Genomic DNA, 16,359 nt, shown 5'->3' on the forward strand with positions numbered 1-16,359 from the left:
TACAAAAGAGCAGTGGTAAGCATGTGGACAGCCTGGAGCAGATACCAGGACAAGCACAATCGTGGGCTTCTAGAGGACAAAGACCTCTCTAATAATGGGGTTCCAACCACATGAAGCATTTACTTGATGATAATTCATTCTCTTCTTCCTAGAAATAAAATAAGCATTCCTGTGGGATGTGGGAGAACCCCACAAAGAAGGAGTTACACAGTCACAATAACACTGAGCCCCTGTCCCTATCAGAACACACCAAAACTTAGAAGTCCACGAAAAGACACAGAAGCCTGGAACCCAAATATTTGGGAAATAATAACAGGCCATCCTCTTTCTTATATAGTTCCTTGGCTGTGAAAGAAGAAAAACCTTAAATACATAAAAAGCAGCCATTAGTTCCCAAAAATATTCCTTTCCAAAATCGAAACAGAAAGATGAAATATGCCAGCAAGGAGCAGGGGCCAGAAGAAGAAAGCCCACCTCCAGGGGCTCTGTCCAAGTGTCTCAGAGTGGTTCACGCAATGCTAATGCTAGCCTGCTCTGACTCCAGTCCTTGCCCACTGCAAAGTGACAAAGGTAAGACAATGTATGCTGAAGTCCCAAATACAGCTGAAAGGTGGAGAGGGAAAAGCACAAGAGTTTTGGTTTCATTTCTGCAAGTTTGAGCATGCCCCTTTTTCTTGGTGAGTCAGCTTTTTCACCTGTAAAATGAGAATCACCCTATCTATGATCTCACACAACCCTCTAAAAGTTCTCCATCCTATAAGTCCATATAATCTGTCAATAACATAAAAAATGTCAGCACCAGAATGCCACCTTCTGGGTTATTCCTCTAGAGATGGGATGTCAGGGTGGTTTAGACCATGTAAAAACCCAAATAAGCAGGCGGCAGCTGAGGAGGCTTTCAATCCCTAGAATCCCTGAAAGACCTTTTGACATCCAAAAAAGGATGACCAGATGATAAGCAACAGTCCCTTTCCCACAGAGTCCACGGCAGGACAGACACTAGTAGGCAGAGTACACCAGCCAGTTGTCTTCACCCAAATCCCCATCAATCCTCACCCACCCTAGCCCTGGCCACTGACTGTCTCAGATGGACTATTTATTTGCCCTTGATTTTATTATACCCACCTAGAAATCAGGAGACCTGGGGACCTGATAAAATATTAGCAGCCCAATGTAGATCACAGTTGTGCTATGATCTAACCAAGTGTCTTTGGGGGAATCCTATAACCTCCCTGGGCCTGCCTCTTCATCTACTAAACCAAGGCGGTTTGACTAGATGAGAGAAGCTCTTGTGCAGGTGGAGCAGTGTGTGTCTATGCCTCCCATGGAGACAGAACCAAAGACATAGCATGTAAACTTGGCCATGTAAGGCAGCACAAGGTCAGGTGAGCAGGCTACCTCTGTAGAGTCCCCACTGACGAGGCTCAGTGGGCAGGTCTACAGGAGGTGCTCTAGAAATACAAAGGCTTCCAATCCAGGTTTCCAGGTGCACGTACCTTTCCTGCATCCACCAGTTCTGCAATGTCATCTAAACATGGGCCACTGGCCATGAAAAATGCCCAGCGATAATGGACTCCTTTCCAGAAATGCTAAAAAGAAGAAAACAAAACATGTCAAGTACAGAAAAACATAAAATCTGACTAAATGCAGATTTAGGGAAAAGCATTTTCTGGATGACTACAACAAACTGATTTCTCATTTCATGCCGACGAAATGTGTGCACAGCACCTTGGCGCAACGACTGACAGAGAATGGATGCTCCATAAATGTTTAATAAATAAATAACTGAACAAAGATGTCCGTATCACTCAGTCTCCTTCTCTAAACTGTGACTGAAGAACAAGTAAGCACAGGAAAGCTTTCCTTAAAATGATCGTCTAAATGGTTTTCCACAGTGGGTTTCCTCCCCATGAGGAATCAGGGGCTGAGACCTCTAGGCTTTCCCTACTAAGGTTTGAATAAAGCCCAGAGGCACTAGAAAAGAGGTTTTCACCAAATTCAAAAATGTTTTGGGGACAATAAGTCACCAAAATATGATCTTAGACAAGAAGCCCAATCACAATTTTTTTTTCTGGCTCTGACAGGAATAAAGTGGCTTTAAAGGGAAAACAAAGTGCAAAGTTCCTTATACATCACGGCTGAATCTTTCCCTATGGTTATGGCAAATACAAAGCCATCTCATCTATTACGGGGCAATACCCTCCAAATGAAGTTGAGTAAAAATCTTACACCAAGAGGGTTCATGACCACTCTACTGCCACTTATAAATGTTATTCTTTGTTTATTTAATTGAGAAAGGGTCTTGCTATGTTGCCCAGGTTGGTTTTGAACTCCTGGTCTCAAGCAATCCTCTCACCTCAGCCTCCCAAAGTGCTAGGATTACAGGCGTGAGCCACTGTGCCTGGCTGTATTTGTTATTCTTTATGTCAAAGGTAGGGTAGGCCATTACAGAAACAGCAAATGAGCTAAGGTTCTCCATGATACCTCAATGACCTGCCCAACCAAACCTTCATCAGATGGAGCAATGTGAGGTAACAGAGGGTCAGCCAGTACCACAGTGCTGCCCTCTCCACAACTACCCACAACTGCGAGGTGAGCTCAGACTTCTTTGCCATTGAGCTTACGCTCAGTATGATATAAGCTACTACCATGGCGTGAGGCTGAAAAATGCAATGGAAACCCCCTACAACAGCACTTACTAGTTGCATTATTTTGTTTTGTTGTTTTTTTTAGTTATGTTATTTTTGTCAGGCTACCTCTTTCAGCCCATTTCCTGTAGAATGGTGGTACCATCACCTAGCTTGCAGGATTGTTGGAAGGATTAAATGAGAATGTATACAAAATGCCTCACACATAGAAAGTATTCTATCCATACTTGTCCGGTGCTGAAAGTGAAGCTTATTGAGGAAAGACTGAGACAATACCAATTCAGTTTAAGAATGTGGAAAGAAAGAAAAAACTAAGCAGTTGCCTAGGCAAAGCTTCCCACTGGGTGTGCCAGGATGGCTTACTGTGTGAGTGACCCTATAGATTATCGTCTAACCCAGAAAACCTGTGAGAGTTAAAGGATTCATCATTAATAATTACCCTAGGACTACACATGTAAAGAGAGTCAAGCTTACTCTAGAATTGGTGTGATGAGATATTGACTCCCCTTAGCCCTCAGGATAGCCAGGCAAAGCCAGGGCTAGTAGAAGTCTCCAGATAGGCTGGTCTTGGAGGAGCAGGGCTTGGTTTGTTCATCTCTATTACCCAAGGCAGCCTCAATGTGCTGTTCAAATACTATCATTTTCTATGTCTGTCATGGCATGAAAGATGTTGAGATGCACTGGTTTATGCAACTAACTTAAAAAGAAGAGGCCAGGCACACTGGCTCACACCTATAATCCCAACACTTTGGGAGACTGAGGTGGGAGGATTGCTTGGGGCCAGGAGTTCAAGAGTAGCCTAGGCAACATAGCAAGACTCTGTCTCTACAAAACAAGAAAAAGAAAAAAGCTGTTTGAAGAATTATGTGGCTAAATGCCAGAAGCACTGAGAATGTCCCCAGCTTACTGTGGATCCAGTTAATGACAATCACAGAAGATATGTTCAAATACTTTTCCCTAAGGTCTGGCTTCATAGACTACAATTAAAACATTCTGGTAATTGTTTAGGGTATTAAAGAAGGAACAGAAATGGTCACATCTGCCACATCTATAACTCTTCACAGCATGTGGCTCTGTAAAGTGAAACTTTTGGTCTGTAATAGCAGAATTTTTATATTCTGCTACAAGAGGTCTGTGTTTTTTCCCCCGCCACCCAGGCCACTATAGGAGAGAAAGTAAACCAAAGCAGGCAGGAGAATCAGAAGCATGACAATGAGGGTTTAACTACGTGCACAATCAGAAAGACATTGAAAACTACTTAAAAGGTTTTCACATGAGATTACCACTATCATCTTGCAAGTAGGAGGAAAAGAGAATGAAGAGAGCTGTGCCTGTTTTACTCTCCGAGGACAACTCTGAAGGTTAACTTATAAGAGGTCTCACTAGAGTACAAACTGAAATCTTACAGAAAACTTAAACTTACATTTTAAAGCACTGGAAAATCTGGGTTTTGTGAAAGAGAAAGAAGAGACAAAGGACAGCTAAGAGCCCTTTCTCCACCATAAAGTACCCTGTGGACACTGTTTCTGGCTACTGTCTGAATCAAATGAAAATAAAGAACACCACAGTGCAGGGCTTGGTTTGTTCATTTCTATTACCCATAATATTTCATAAGAATTGAGTCATGGTCTCCTCCATCATAGCTCTTTGTTACGACCTCTAACTACTTAGTACACAGAATTCAAGAGACCAAAGTCCTAAGTTTCATCCCCATAAAAGGTCCCAAATTAATATATGGAATAAATAAAATGCTAAAGATAACTATCAAGCCAGTCATCTCACAAACGTGGGTCAGCGTTGTCGGACTGACACAGCGACTCACAGCCTTTTTACTACTGAGGAACTTTCTACTGCCTTGTTCCAGAGTCTCAAGTATTTTGCTTAATTTAAAAAAATAGAATTTGAGACAAGGTCTTCCTCTGTTGCCCAGGCTGGAGTACAGTGGCACGATCACGGCTCACACCCTCTGTCTCCCAGACTCAAACCATCCTCTGGCCTCAGCCTCCTGAGCAGCTGAACTACAGGTATACACCAACATACCTGGCTAATTTTTTTATTGTTTTGTAGAGATAAGCTCTCACTATGTTGCCCAGGCTGGTTTCAAACTTCTCAGACTTAAGCAATCCTCCCATCTCCACCTCCCAAAATGATGGGATTACAGGCATAAGACACCGTGCCCAGCCTATCTTTATTTTTTCTATCATGTATTCCATTTTAACATCAATTCATATTTTAAGCCAATGATCTATAATTACCACCAGTTTATCCCATGAAATTATAAAAGCCTCTGTCCCCACTGTGATGACAACAGGCTACGAGGTAAAGTAGAGAGCAGACGCTCAAGCTCTGCTATTAGTCTTGTAACTGAGGCTCATCTGCCCTAGTCTCCAAGGCCCACCACTCACCGATGTGTGCAATTTTGGTGAGATGTATTCAATTTTGAGCTTCATACAGCCCTGGTAAAAGTGGCCCTGTTTCAGAGTCAGGCTGACTAACCAAGTGCCAGAAACTCCCATCATGCCATTAATAGCTGGAGTTTCAAATTTACACGGAATACGCAGTGTTAGAACAAGTTGATACAATCCCAGCAAAGGCATGAGTGGAGGCTTACTCAAGTAAAAGTACAACTTGTTTTACTCATAGACCTCTAAATGTCTGAAAGCCCCAGTCTGGGAATCACTGGTCTATCCCAATACAATGAAAACAGCAGCTGTAAGTTTTCATCTTTATATACAAGAGACTGTAAGTGTTAAGACATGAAACAGAGAGAGGGTCATCAGGTAGAGACAAGAAGGAAGCACAGACAGTACATCAGATGTAATCAAGAGAGGCAATAAGTAATAATAAAGGCAACATTTAATAAGGGCTTTTTATGTACTAGGCATTATGCCATGTCTTTATATGGACTACTTCATTTGATCCTTACAACAACGTGGTAAGGTAGATCTATTAACAGCCTCATTTTACAGGGGAAGACATCGGGGCTTAGAGACATTCAGTAACTTGCACAGGGTTACACAGCTACTAAGTAGAGGTCAGATTTTGAAGCCAGTCACTGTGACTGCAGAGTCCATGCTTGCAGCCACTGTGCTATGCGGCCTCCAAGAGGAGAAACTGGCTAGGTGGCAAACCAATTTCTAGCAGCAGGAGGCTGCTTGCAGTCACCAACCAAGACCCTTCTTCCTACCTTTAATGCCTTCGAACCTACAGTGACTCCTGTCTGCAACATGCCATCTGCTATGCCCAATCGGTCCATGTTCAGGAGGAAAGGAGTCACCAAAGTCACGTAGGTGGCTCCTGACCATTTCTTGAGAAAATCTGGAGCCCATGTTTCAGTGGATCCGCCAACATTATCAAGGATAAAATCAAACCTGGAGAGGAAGAACCAAATCAAAACATGGTTGTCAGGCTTTACACTGGACTCTGATCCTCCTTCCCTTCCAGTACCAGTTGGCTTAGGGTTTATTTCAGTGACAAATCTTAAACTGTGCTGCACCTCGCCATCCTGCAGAGGGGTGGCTGCTTTGATGGAGATGGAAGGACATACCCACTCACTGGATCTATGACTTTTCTCCAAGGTAAGTTGAATGTGACTAATTTTTGTCATAAAATCATTTCATTTTCTAGTACTTTAGAATGGCTTCAGCAAGTAGTTCTGAACAGAGAGTGGTTTTGGCTCACTACAACGCACAGAATAGCCCCTCACAGCTAAAAAATTTTCCAGCCCAAAATGTCGATAGTTGAGAAACTAAGGTTGCCAAGGTTGAGAAAGTCTGACTTAATTAGGCTTTGTAGAAAACTGCAAAGCTTTCCATTCGCTATAAAGTATTCTTTAGTGCACATGGATACTTGAAAGTAAAGTATGAGATTTTCACCTACAAGAATGGTTTGCTTTTATTCTCTCTACAGTCAGAAATGCACATGGAAGCATCCTCTTCACCTTCTGTAATTTTCTATCATTTGGTTTCAGGTACAGCATCAGGACAATGCAAAAGGAGAAATGAACAGCCTGTTCTAACATGCCAAAAAAATTCAGTCATAATGGAATCCACAGAAACTGACAGATATTCAACCTCTTACATCTAAACTAAAACTTCTGTAATCACTATATTCTATTGAAAGGGGATAAAAATAAGCTTTGAAATAATTTTGAAAACAAAGATCTATATAGAGAATACATGCATATAAATTGAGCAAATCAGTTGATGAATTCCTCTTTGGTAAATCTTTTCTCCCAAATTCATCCGGATGATGTCAAACATTAAAGTTCCTAAAACCGCTTTGGCCAACTTTGTGGATCTTGAGTATTTTATAGAACTAAACTAAAGAAGCGCAAGGCCGGGCGCAGTGGCTCATGCCTGTAATCCCAGGACTTTGGGAGGCCGAGGCGGGTGGATCACCTGAGGTCAGGAGTTCGAGACCAGTCTGACCAACATGGAGAAACCCTGTCTCTACTAAAACTACAAAATTAGCCAGATGTGGTGGCACATGCCTATAATCCCAACTACTCAAGAGGCTGAGGCAGGAGAATCGCTTGAACCTGGGAGGCAGAGGTTGTGGTGAGCCAAGGTCATGCCATTGCACTCCAGCCTGGGCAACAGGAGCAAAACTCTGTCTCAAAAGAAGAAGAAGAAGAAAAAAGGCAAATAAAATCTAAGGATATGAAATGCAGGAGCATGATGACCTTAATAGATGACCATTCTTTTCACTAAAAAAGTGTCTACTTCATTTCCAAGTTTTGAATGAACAAATCTGAGGATACTTAACTTAAAGAAAACTTAAGGGCAGCCTGGTATTATAGAACAGGCATTGTCTGAGAAAGAAATCTGGAGACCAGGTTGTGGATCCAGCTCTCCCAACAAATGACTGGTGGCATGACCTCAAGTATGCAAAAACTCATAACTCCTCTGCCCTTCACTTTCTCAACTACAGCATTATAGGGTTGGACTGAAGGATTTCAAAGACGCTTCTTGCTATAAAACTCTAAGATTCAAATACCTAAAAAGCTGCTATTTGGAAGGAGGAACATATTTATCCTAGGTAGACTGAGAGGTCAAACTCCAGGCAGAAATTACAAAGATCAATTAATTTTAAAGCTATCAAAGAAAAGAAGTAGTAACAGCATGCATTTATAAGCCACGAAGTTCCCCCTACTAGAAAAGTACAAGTGAAAGGAGCAAGACCACTTGCCAGGAAGAGATGCCAAGGAGGGAAGCATAGCACCGGTTTGGGAGCCTAGACTGAGTGTCCTCTAGCCTTCCGTCTGTCAAGTTCTCCTGTTCTCTGGTGACAAATTCCAGACATGTATAAAACTTAAGGTGGGCCCAGTGCAGTGGCTCATGCCTGTAATCCCAGCACTTTGGGAGACCAAGGAAGGCGGATCACTTGAGGCCAGGAGTTCAAGACCAGCCTGGCCAACATGGTGAAACTATCTCCACAAAAAAAAATAGAAAAATTAGCCGGGTGTGGCGGTGGGTGCCTGTAATCCCAGCTACTCAGGAGGCTGAGGCACAAGAATCACTTGAATCCAGGAGGCAGAGGTTGTGTCAAGATCATGCCATTGCACTCCAGCCTGGGCAACAGAGTGAGACTTCATCTCAAACAAAAACAAATACAAAAAAACAAAACAAAACCCCTTAAGGTAGATAGAGGGAACTTGGCCCCAGTATCATGTTGCTATTCCTAGAAGCATCAGAAGATACAAGATCAGGCTGGGCGCGGTGGCTCACGCCTGTAATCCCAGCACTTTGCAAGGCCGAGACAGGTGGATCACGGGGTCAGGAGTTCGAGACCAGCCTGGCCAACATGGTGAAACCCCATCTCTACTAAAAATACAAAAATTAGCTGGGCGTGGTGGCGCACGCCTGTAATCCCAGCTACTTGGGAGGCTGAGGCAGGAGAATCGCTTGAAACTGGAAGGCGGAGGTTGCAGTGAGCCAAGATTGTGCCACTGCACTCCAGCCTGGGCGACAGAGTGAGAATCCATCTCAAAAAAAAAAAAAAAAAAAAAGATACAAGATCAACCTAAACTACTGCTTTCTAGAAGCCAGATCTCAGAGACCTGTCATGTCCTCACTCTCAAGGCGCCCAAAGAGGCTTAGGCCCTGACACACAGACAAGAGGGTAGCTGACAAAATCTCTGAAAGGGACAATGTTAGTCTTTAAACATGCCAGGCATCTTCCGGACATGAGAGCTTTAGGTTTGCTGTTCTTTCCAGCTGGAACAATTGTTCTCCTAGATTCCCTCAATTACTAAATAAATATTATTGAGCACCTACTACATGCTACTACACTCTTCCAGCTGGAGGGATACAGCAGGGAACAACACACACACACAAATCCCATTCATTTGGCTTGCTCACTAAAGCCTCCACTCAAATGTTGCTTCCTCAATGAGGCATTCTTTAACCTTGCTACTTATAACAGCCTCCTCCCTAGTCTATTCCCTTTCAGTTTTTTTCAGAGCACCTACCACTAAAACCGCCCAAACAAGAATGTAAGCTCCATGAAAGTGGGCATTTGTCTGGTTCACCACTGTAGCTGGTGTTTGGAACCCTGCCTGGCAAGAGTAGAAGCTCCCTGAACAGTTGAAGGAATGATGAGTTGGCTGGTTGCTGCTGGGTGCACCACCAAACTACTGCTAGAAGTTGGTGGCACTGGCTGAGAAAGGCTGGGCTGCGTCAGATAAGGATTCCCTTTTTTTCTTTTTTCTTTCTATTTAAAAATATACTTCTACTCAATGTGGGCAAGAGTAGTTGACTTCTGAAAACTAATCAAAAAAGGGAAAACCTTTTAAACAGAAGCAGTAAAATAGCTTTCCAAATACTCCTCATTTCTGCTCTCAGCTTCAGCTTGGTCTTGGCTGGATAAAGGTCAGATGAATAAGCTGCAGTCACGGTCAGAATCAACATGACCCAAGAGAATTCCTGAATGCATTCCTGCTTGGTACCTCAGGCCAACCCACAGCCTGGCATTCAGACACACTGGGAACATCCACAGTGCTCCCATTACCAAGATTTAGACTTATACCGTTTCTCTTAAGCCTTTTTTAAACCAAAACATGGAAAGTATGTTTTGGGCTAATCATGTATTTCATGAACTACTCTATATTCTTCCTGTGGTGACAGATGCCACAGAAGGGAACACATTTCCAATTTTGTCTTCAGGCCTCTTACAAATCAGCATGTTAACTTAAAAATTAGCAAAGACCATGTAAGCAAAATAACTTTCTCAGTGCCTATCCACATGCTGTTACTGTGTTGTATTAACACCTGGAATTAAAACAGAAGCCAACCTAAGTAACTTCTAGTGACATGGAATATTTTCATAGATCCTTCTCTAAGATTCCAACATGATTGTAAAGCCACCAAGCCATCTCAGACCTGCATAATCAATTGTCCTTGTTCCCAATCCCAGTGTGAACATTGTTCTAATACATACGGTTTTAAGGATTTCAACTGCTCTTCCACACTTCCAGATTTGTAATCAATTACATCGTCTGCACCAAGCTTCCTTACAAGTTCACTGGCATCTTGGGAGCAAACTGCTGTCACATGAGCATCCCATGCTTTCATTACCTGCTCCCCGCAAAAAAGAAAAAAAGAATAAAGAAGGGAGAGATTAGAAAAACTGACTGCATTGAAAAAAAAATCATTGGCACCATGTGTACAGATGTCAGACTAATCTCTAGAGAACTTTAAGTACGTCATCTTAACCAGAACTATAGGAAGCCATCTGTCAGAGACTAGTAAAAATGGTTAAACTTTTGTTCAGTAAGAAAATCCCAAAAAGAGATCTCATTTTCCCTATATGAGACAGCCAGCCACCTTATTGTCATGAAGTTATAACTAATCCACTTAGAGAGGGACTCAGTGCCTCAACAGTAACAGAAAAGACAGGAGTTGAAAGCCTCAAATTTGCCAGGTGCGGTGGCTCACGCCTGTAATCCCAGCACTTTGGGAGGCCGAGATGGGTGGATCACCTGAGGTCAGGAGTTCGAGACCAGCCTGGCCAACATGGTGAAACCCCGTCTCTACTAAAAATATAAAAAATTAGCTGGACGTGGTAGCGGGCGGGCACCTGTAATCCCAGCTACTTGGGTGGCCAAGGCAGGAGAATCGCTTGAACCCCGGAGGCAGAGGTTGCAGTGAGCCGAGATCGTGCCATCGCACTCCAGCCCGGGGTACAAGAGTGAGACTTCATCTCAAAAAAAAAAAAAAAAGCCTCAAATTTAGCACTTTCAAGGGTAGCAAAGTTAAATGGCCCAAAAATAGCATGTCTTCAGAAAAATGACTATTTAAAATGTATACAGAACATTAAAATGCCACATATCTTCATTTGCATCTCTAATAAGTGTTAACACAATATTGAATCAGAAAGTGTGTCAAAGTAATGAGCTATTAAGTAATAGGTAATATACGAAAAGGTTCTCTTAAAAAGAAGGGGAAGAAACTATAATCATTTTTTCTTAAAAACTTGGCTCAGGTCCTCTCCCTTGGAGTAAGAAAACCTAAATAAATGTTATCCAGGTTTCAAAATGCAGATGCCTTATATTTTAAACTAATAAAGAATAACTAGATTTAAATTAAAAGGAGAGCTAAATTCTAATGTTATTCAGAATCAAGTAGCCAGAAAGCATCCTTCTCCAAAATTGCTAAAATTCTTTTCTATAATGTTAATTTCATAGACTTAAAAGGGGGCTATTTTCAGCTAATTTGAGAATAGCCACTTGAAGTTTACTAAGAAATTTTTGTGCAGATAATTATAGATCATAAGAGATCACTTGTTTTCTCAATCTTGTCCTAAGTATCAATTTCCTGAGCTTCCTTAATATAAGATGCAAAGGCTCACTAGAATACAAGGGATCTGTGTTTGTCTGGTTCACTAATGAATCCCCACTCCATGGCACACAAAGGTGCTAAGTAAATTTCTGTTAAATACAAAATGTAAATAAAGGGTTTTTAACTTATTCATAATCTTACCCAATTTCTCACTTTTAAAAAGCAACATTGACCAAAGACTTATATATCCTGAAAAACTGTGGGGAATTGAAATATTTAGGAGTGATATGATATACAATTTATTGTTTATGGGCTGCAAACAGAGACACTTGAGTGTAATGATACGTTGCTTTTCACAGCAAGTCCCAAATCAAATTCAAATATGTGAAGAATATAATCCAAGATGAATAGCTCATTGTGACCATCCTTTCTCTAATACCTATATTAAAAAAGAAACTATTGAGGAAAAAGAAAAGTATGTTCTAAGCACCTACATTTAATATATGTTTTTCTTAAAACAGTATTAAATCATCAGGAACAATCTGTCACATGTTGAAACAGGTTTTTTCCCTCAAATTTCTAGTTTTTCCCCTCAAATTTCTAGTTTTTCCTTTCCCATTTAGAGTTATTTATTATCTTTGAACATTATGAAAATGTTTTAAAAACAGTCTTACTTAATAAAAATTTTTCATGTAATATAAAACACAACTACAGAAAACACCTATAAGCCAGGTGTGGTGGCTCATACCTGTAATCGCAGCACTTTGGGAGGCTGAGATGGATGGATCACTTGAGCTCAGGAGTCTGAGAACTGCCTAGGCAACATAGTGAGACCCCATCTCTACTAAAAATACAAAAAAGTAGCTGGGCCTGGTGACGCATGCCTGTGGTCCCAGCTACTCAGGAGGCTGAAGTGGGAGGATCACTTGAGCCGGCAGGGGTGGAGGTTGCAGTAAGCCAAGGTCGTACCACTGCACTCCAGTCTGGGTGACAGAGTGAGATTCTGTCTCAAAAAAAAAAAGAAAGAAAACAGCTATAGGGTGAACACCACCCAGATAAAGAAGCAGCACACTCGAAGCCGTGCCAAAATTCTCCTATGTGCCCCAAACCACAGAAGCCCCTCCTACCCTTTCCCAAAATAATTATCCTGATTTTTATAGTAATCACCTCCTTGCATTTCAAAAAGTTTATCACCCAACAATGCATTCTCTAGACCCTATAGTCTTGTGCATTCTTAAAATGTGGTATCTTTTAAATCTCTTTTTTTATTGTTTATTTTTGGGTTTTTTTGGTTTTTTATTTGAGACAGAGTCTCACTCTGTTGCCCAGGCTAGAGTGCAGTGGCATGATCTCAGCTCACTGCAACCTCCACCTCCCAGGTTCAAGTGATTCTCCTGCCCTCAGCCTCCCGAGTAGCTGGCACTACAGGCATGTCACACCATGCCTGGCTAATTTTTGTATTTTTAGTAGAGATGGGATTTCACCAGGTTGGCCAGGCTGGTCTTGAACTCCTGACCTCATGTGATCCACCCGCCTTGGCCTCCCAAAGTGCTGGGATTACAGGTGTGAGCCACTGTGCCCGGCCTTAAGTCTCTTTTAAATCATAGGCTCCTGTTCTATCCCTTTGCTTTCCTATAATTTATCTGTGGAAGAATCTAGGCCATTTGATCTGTGGAGTTTCCCACAGTCTGGAATTTCTAACTGCACACCCACGGGACAGTTCTACACGTTGCTCTGTCCTCTGTATTTTCTGCAACTTGGCAGATGGATCTGGAGAATAGATCTGATTCCATTTCAATCCCTTTAGCAAAACTATGGATAGTGTCTGGCAAAACTAGAGGAGGCACATCATGTCTGCTTGAGGCTCTCTTTATTATCTTAGCAACTGTCAATGCTTAATACCTATATCTGCTTATTGGTGGTTGCGAAATAGTGATCTTCTAATTCTACTTCTTTTTATTTAAGTAGTTGGAATACTTTCTTTCTTTCTTTTCTTTTTTTTTTTTTGCGGGGGATGGAGTCTTGCTCTGTCCCAGGCTAGAGTGCAGTGGCGTGATCTCTGCCCACTACAACCTCTGCCTCCTAGGTTCAAGCAATTCTCCTGCCTCAGCCTCCTGAATAGCTGGGATTACAGGTGCCCACCACCACGCCTGGCTAGTTCTTGTATTTCTGGTAGAGACGGGGTTTCGCCATGTTGGCCAGGCTGGTCTGGAACCCTTGACCTGAGGTGATCTGCCCGCCTTGGCATCCCGAAGTGCTGAGATTACAGGCATGAGCCACCGCGTCCAGCCTGAATACTTTCACAAAATAACACTGCCCCTCAAATCACTGCCCCTCACATGTTATTTTGTCTGCTCAATTATACAGTTCACGTAGGAAAGGCAAGACAAATGCTTAACTGTTTTTCTTTATCAGTTTATAAGATAATACATTGGTTCCCCATCAAATTCCAAAAGTGACCTCTTTTGAAAAAAGTATCATGAACTCATGGATTTAAATATATTTAAAAGGTTTCAACCCATTGTAATGGTCATTACTATTACTGAAGCTCAAATTGTTACATCTTTGGGCATTTCTTCAAGTTAGCTCTTGAGCCTTTTGACATGACCTGACTAGTCTTTGATAGCTTCCTTGCTATTTAATGTATTCCAGGTTAATTCTTGTATATTTGTGCCCTAGATCTGAAATCAGCTACTTTCTAAGAAGCCCTGCCTTGTTTTAGTGAGAAATGATATTTCAAGTGATGGCTTTACATACACACATACACAAAATATCTCTTGAGTTCATATTGATACTTCCAATTCTAATTTGAGACTACAAAATCCCAGCACTTTGGGAGACTGAGGCAGGAAGGTTGCTTGAGGCCAAGAGTTCGAGACCAGCCCAGGCAACACAGCAAGACCCCATCGCTACAAAAATGTGAAAAAATTAGCTGGGCATGGTGGCATGTGCCTGTAGTTTTACCTACTCAGGAGTTTGGGGTGAGAGGATCATTGAGCCCAGGAGGTTGAGGTTGCAGTGAGCTGTGATCATGTCACTGCATCCCAGCCTGGATGACACAGCAAGATACTGTCTCAAAAATAATGACAACTATTGCACTGTATTTACCTTGTCAGAGCATATGGCTGATCCTATACTCTCTCCTTCTAAGCCCTCATTTAGTTTTGTTCTATAGGTAACTGCGTTGAACATTTACCACTAGTCCTTAAAATGTCTTCATAGTTATTCCTAGTCAGAAGCTCATTATCTAGTAGATTCCTCAGAAAAGGATCAGAAGAAAAATATTCCCCACGTTCTTGATGTTGATAACAGTCTGTATGTGTCCATGATACCCGAAGGCGTGTTTTGTTGTATGAAAGATTCTTGGCGCACTCTTCCTTGAGTATCTTAAATATGTTACTCCATTTTTTTCTGCCAAAAGTGTTACTGACAAAAAGTCTCATGATAGTCTAATTTTATTTCTAAGTCACGTCATCTTTTTTCTTATATGGACACATAAGTAGCACATGTGCTATTTTGTCTACATTTCCAAAGGATCTTATTTCTTTTTTCTTTAAAGGCCAGTAATTTCACTATAATTTTTCTCCATATTTTTATTAGTAATTTTCCTTAGTGTTGCTCAGTCTGGGTCCATGTCCTTAGAAAAGTGATAAGGCTATTCAATATGTAATTTCAGATCATTTAATTTCAAGACAGTAGGAAAGTTTCTTTAATTATTGTTTTAATATGGGTTCAATTCCCTTGCTTTGGTTTTCCCCTTCGAGGACTCCTAGTATCCATATATCAATTTTCCTTGCCTGTCATCAATATTTGTACTTTCTCTTGAATCTGTTTTTATCTTTTTCTGTTTTTTTGAGATAGGTCTCACTCTGTCCAGGCTGAAGTGCAGTGGTGTGATCACAGCTCACTGCAGCCTCGACCTCCTGGGCTCAAGTGATCCTCACACCTCAGCCTCTCCATAGCTGGGATTACAGGTATGAGCCACCATGCCCAGCTAATTTTTGTATTTTTTGTAGAGACGAGGTTTTGCCATGTTGCCCAGGCTGGTCCTGAATCGCTGAGCTCAAGCAATCTGCCCTCCTCGGCCTAGCAAAGTGCTGGGATTACAGGGCGAGCCACTGTGCCCAGCCTATCTTTTTGTTTCTTTTGTAATTTGAATTTTTTTCTGCATTTTGTTTCTATTAAGGAGCATTATGTGTTGTGTTTACTTGCTATTGAGTTCCTCTTAGCTTAGTCTTCTATTACTAAATGATTTTTTCATTTAGTTTTACTTTTTTCCTGAGTTTTTCCAATTCTGATTTATTTTGGTTTTTTTCACATCTTGTATTATATTTTTAATGTCTTTTAACTTGCTTTGAAATAGTAGGTGACATTTCAGGCTCTTCTGTAGGCATGTATTCTGATGTGCTTTTATTACAGGGTATGTTATTCTATACCTTATTTTCCCTTTCCTTATAATAGCTTTGTATGGGATTTAACCTCGATGCTTTTCTATTACTTTTTAATTTTATTAAAATTTTTTGTTGTGAAATATAATACAAATAAAAGCATACAGAATATAAATATACAGCTTAACAAATTATTACAAAGCAAATATTATTATAACCATTATTCAAAATTAAGAACTAGAATACCACCTGTGCCCCTAAGCCTCCCAATTAAAACCTCCTCAACTCCCTTAAAAAAGTAACTACTAACTGGACCTTTACTGTAACCCTTTTTGCTTTTTTTTTTAAGAAGTTTTACTAAGTAGACACCACCCTTAAACACTACTGCTTAGTTTCACCTGTTCTTGAATGTCATTAAATGGAACCATATAGGATGTACTCTTGCATCTGATTTCTTTTACTCAACATTCGGTTGTGATATTCATCCACTTCACTGTGTGCGATTATAGTTTTTTCACGACCGTATAATATTCCAATGTAAGA

At 41.2% G+C, this 16,359-nt stretch overlaps 1 protein-coding gene across 1 annotated transcript in view; it reads right to left on the reverse strand.

Annotated features, from left to right (window-relative positions):
* RTN4IP1 (reticulon 4 interacting protein 1) overlaps positions 1–16,359 on the reverse strand; it is a 56,074-nt gene that overhangs the window by 9,911 nt on the left and 29,804 nt on the right. Inside the window, exons 6-8 of the mRNA XM_054557930.2 lie at positions 10,089–10,225; positions 5,836–6,019; positions 1,497–1,589 (exon numbers count right to left, since the gene is read on the reverse strand). Coding sequence (XP_054413905.1) covers positions 1,497–1,589; positions 5,836–6,019; positions 10,089–10,225 — 414 coding nt within the window. The remainder of the gene's footprint in view (positions 1–1,496; positions 1,590–5,835; positions 6,020–10,088; positions 10,226–16,359) is intronic.

This window comes from Pongo abelii, chromosome 5 (genome assembly GCF_028885655.2).
Source record: "Pongo abelii isolate AG06213 chromosome 5, NHGRI_mPonAbe1-v2.0_pri, whole genome shotgun sequence".
NCBI lineage: Eukaryota > Metazoa > Chordata > Mammalia > Primates > Hominidae > Pongo > Pongo abelii.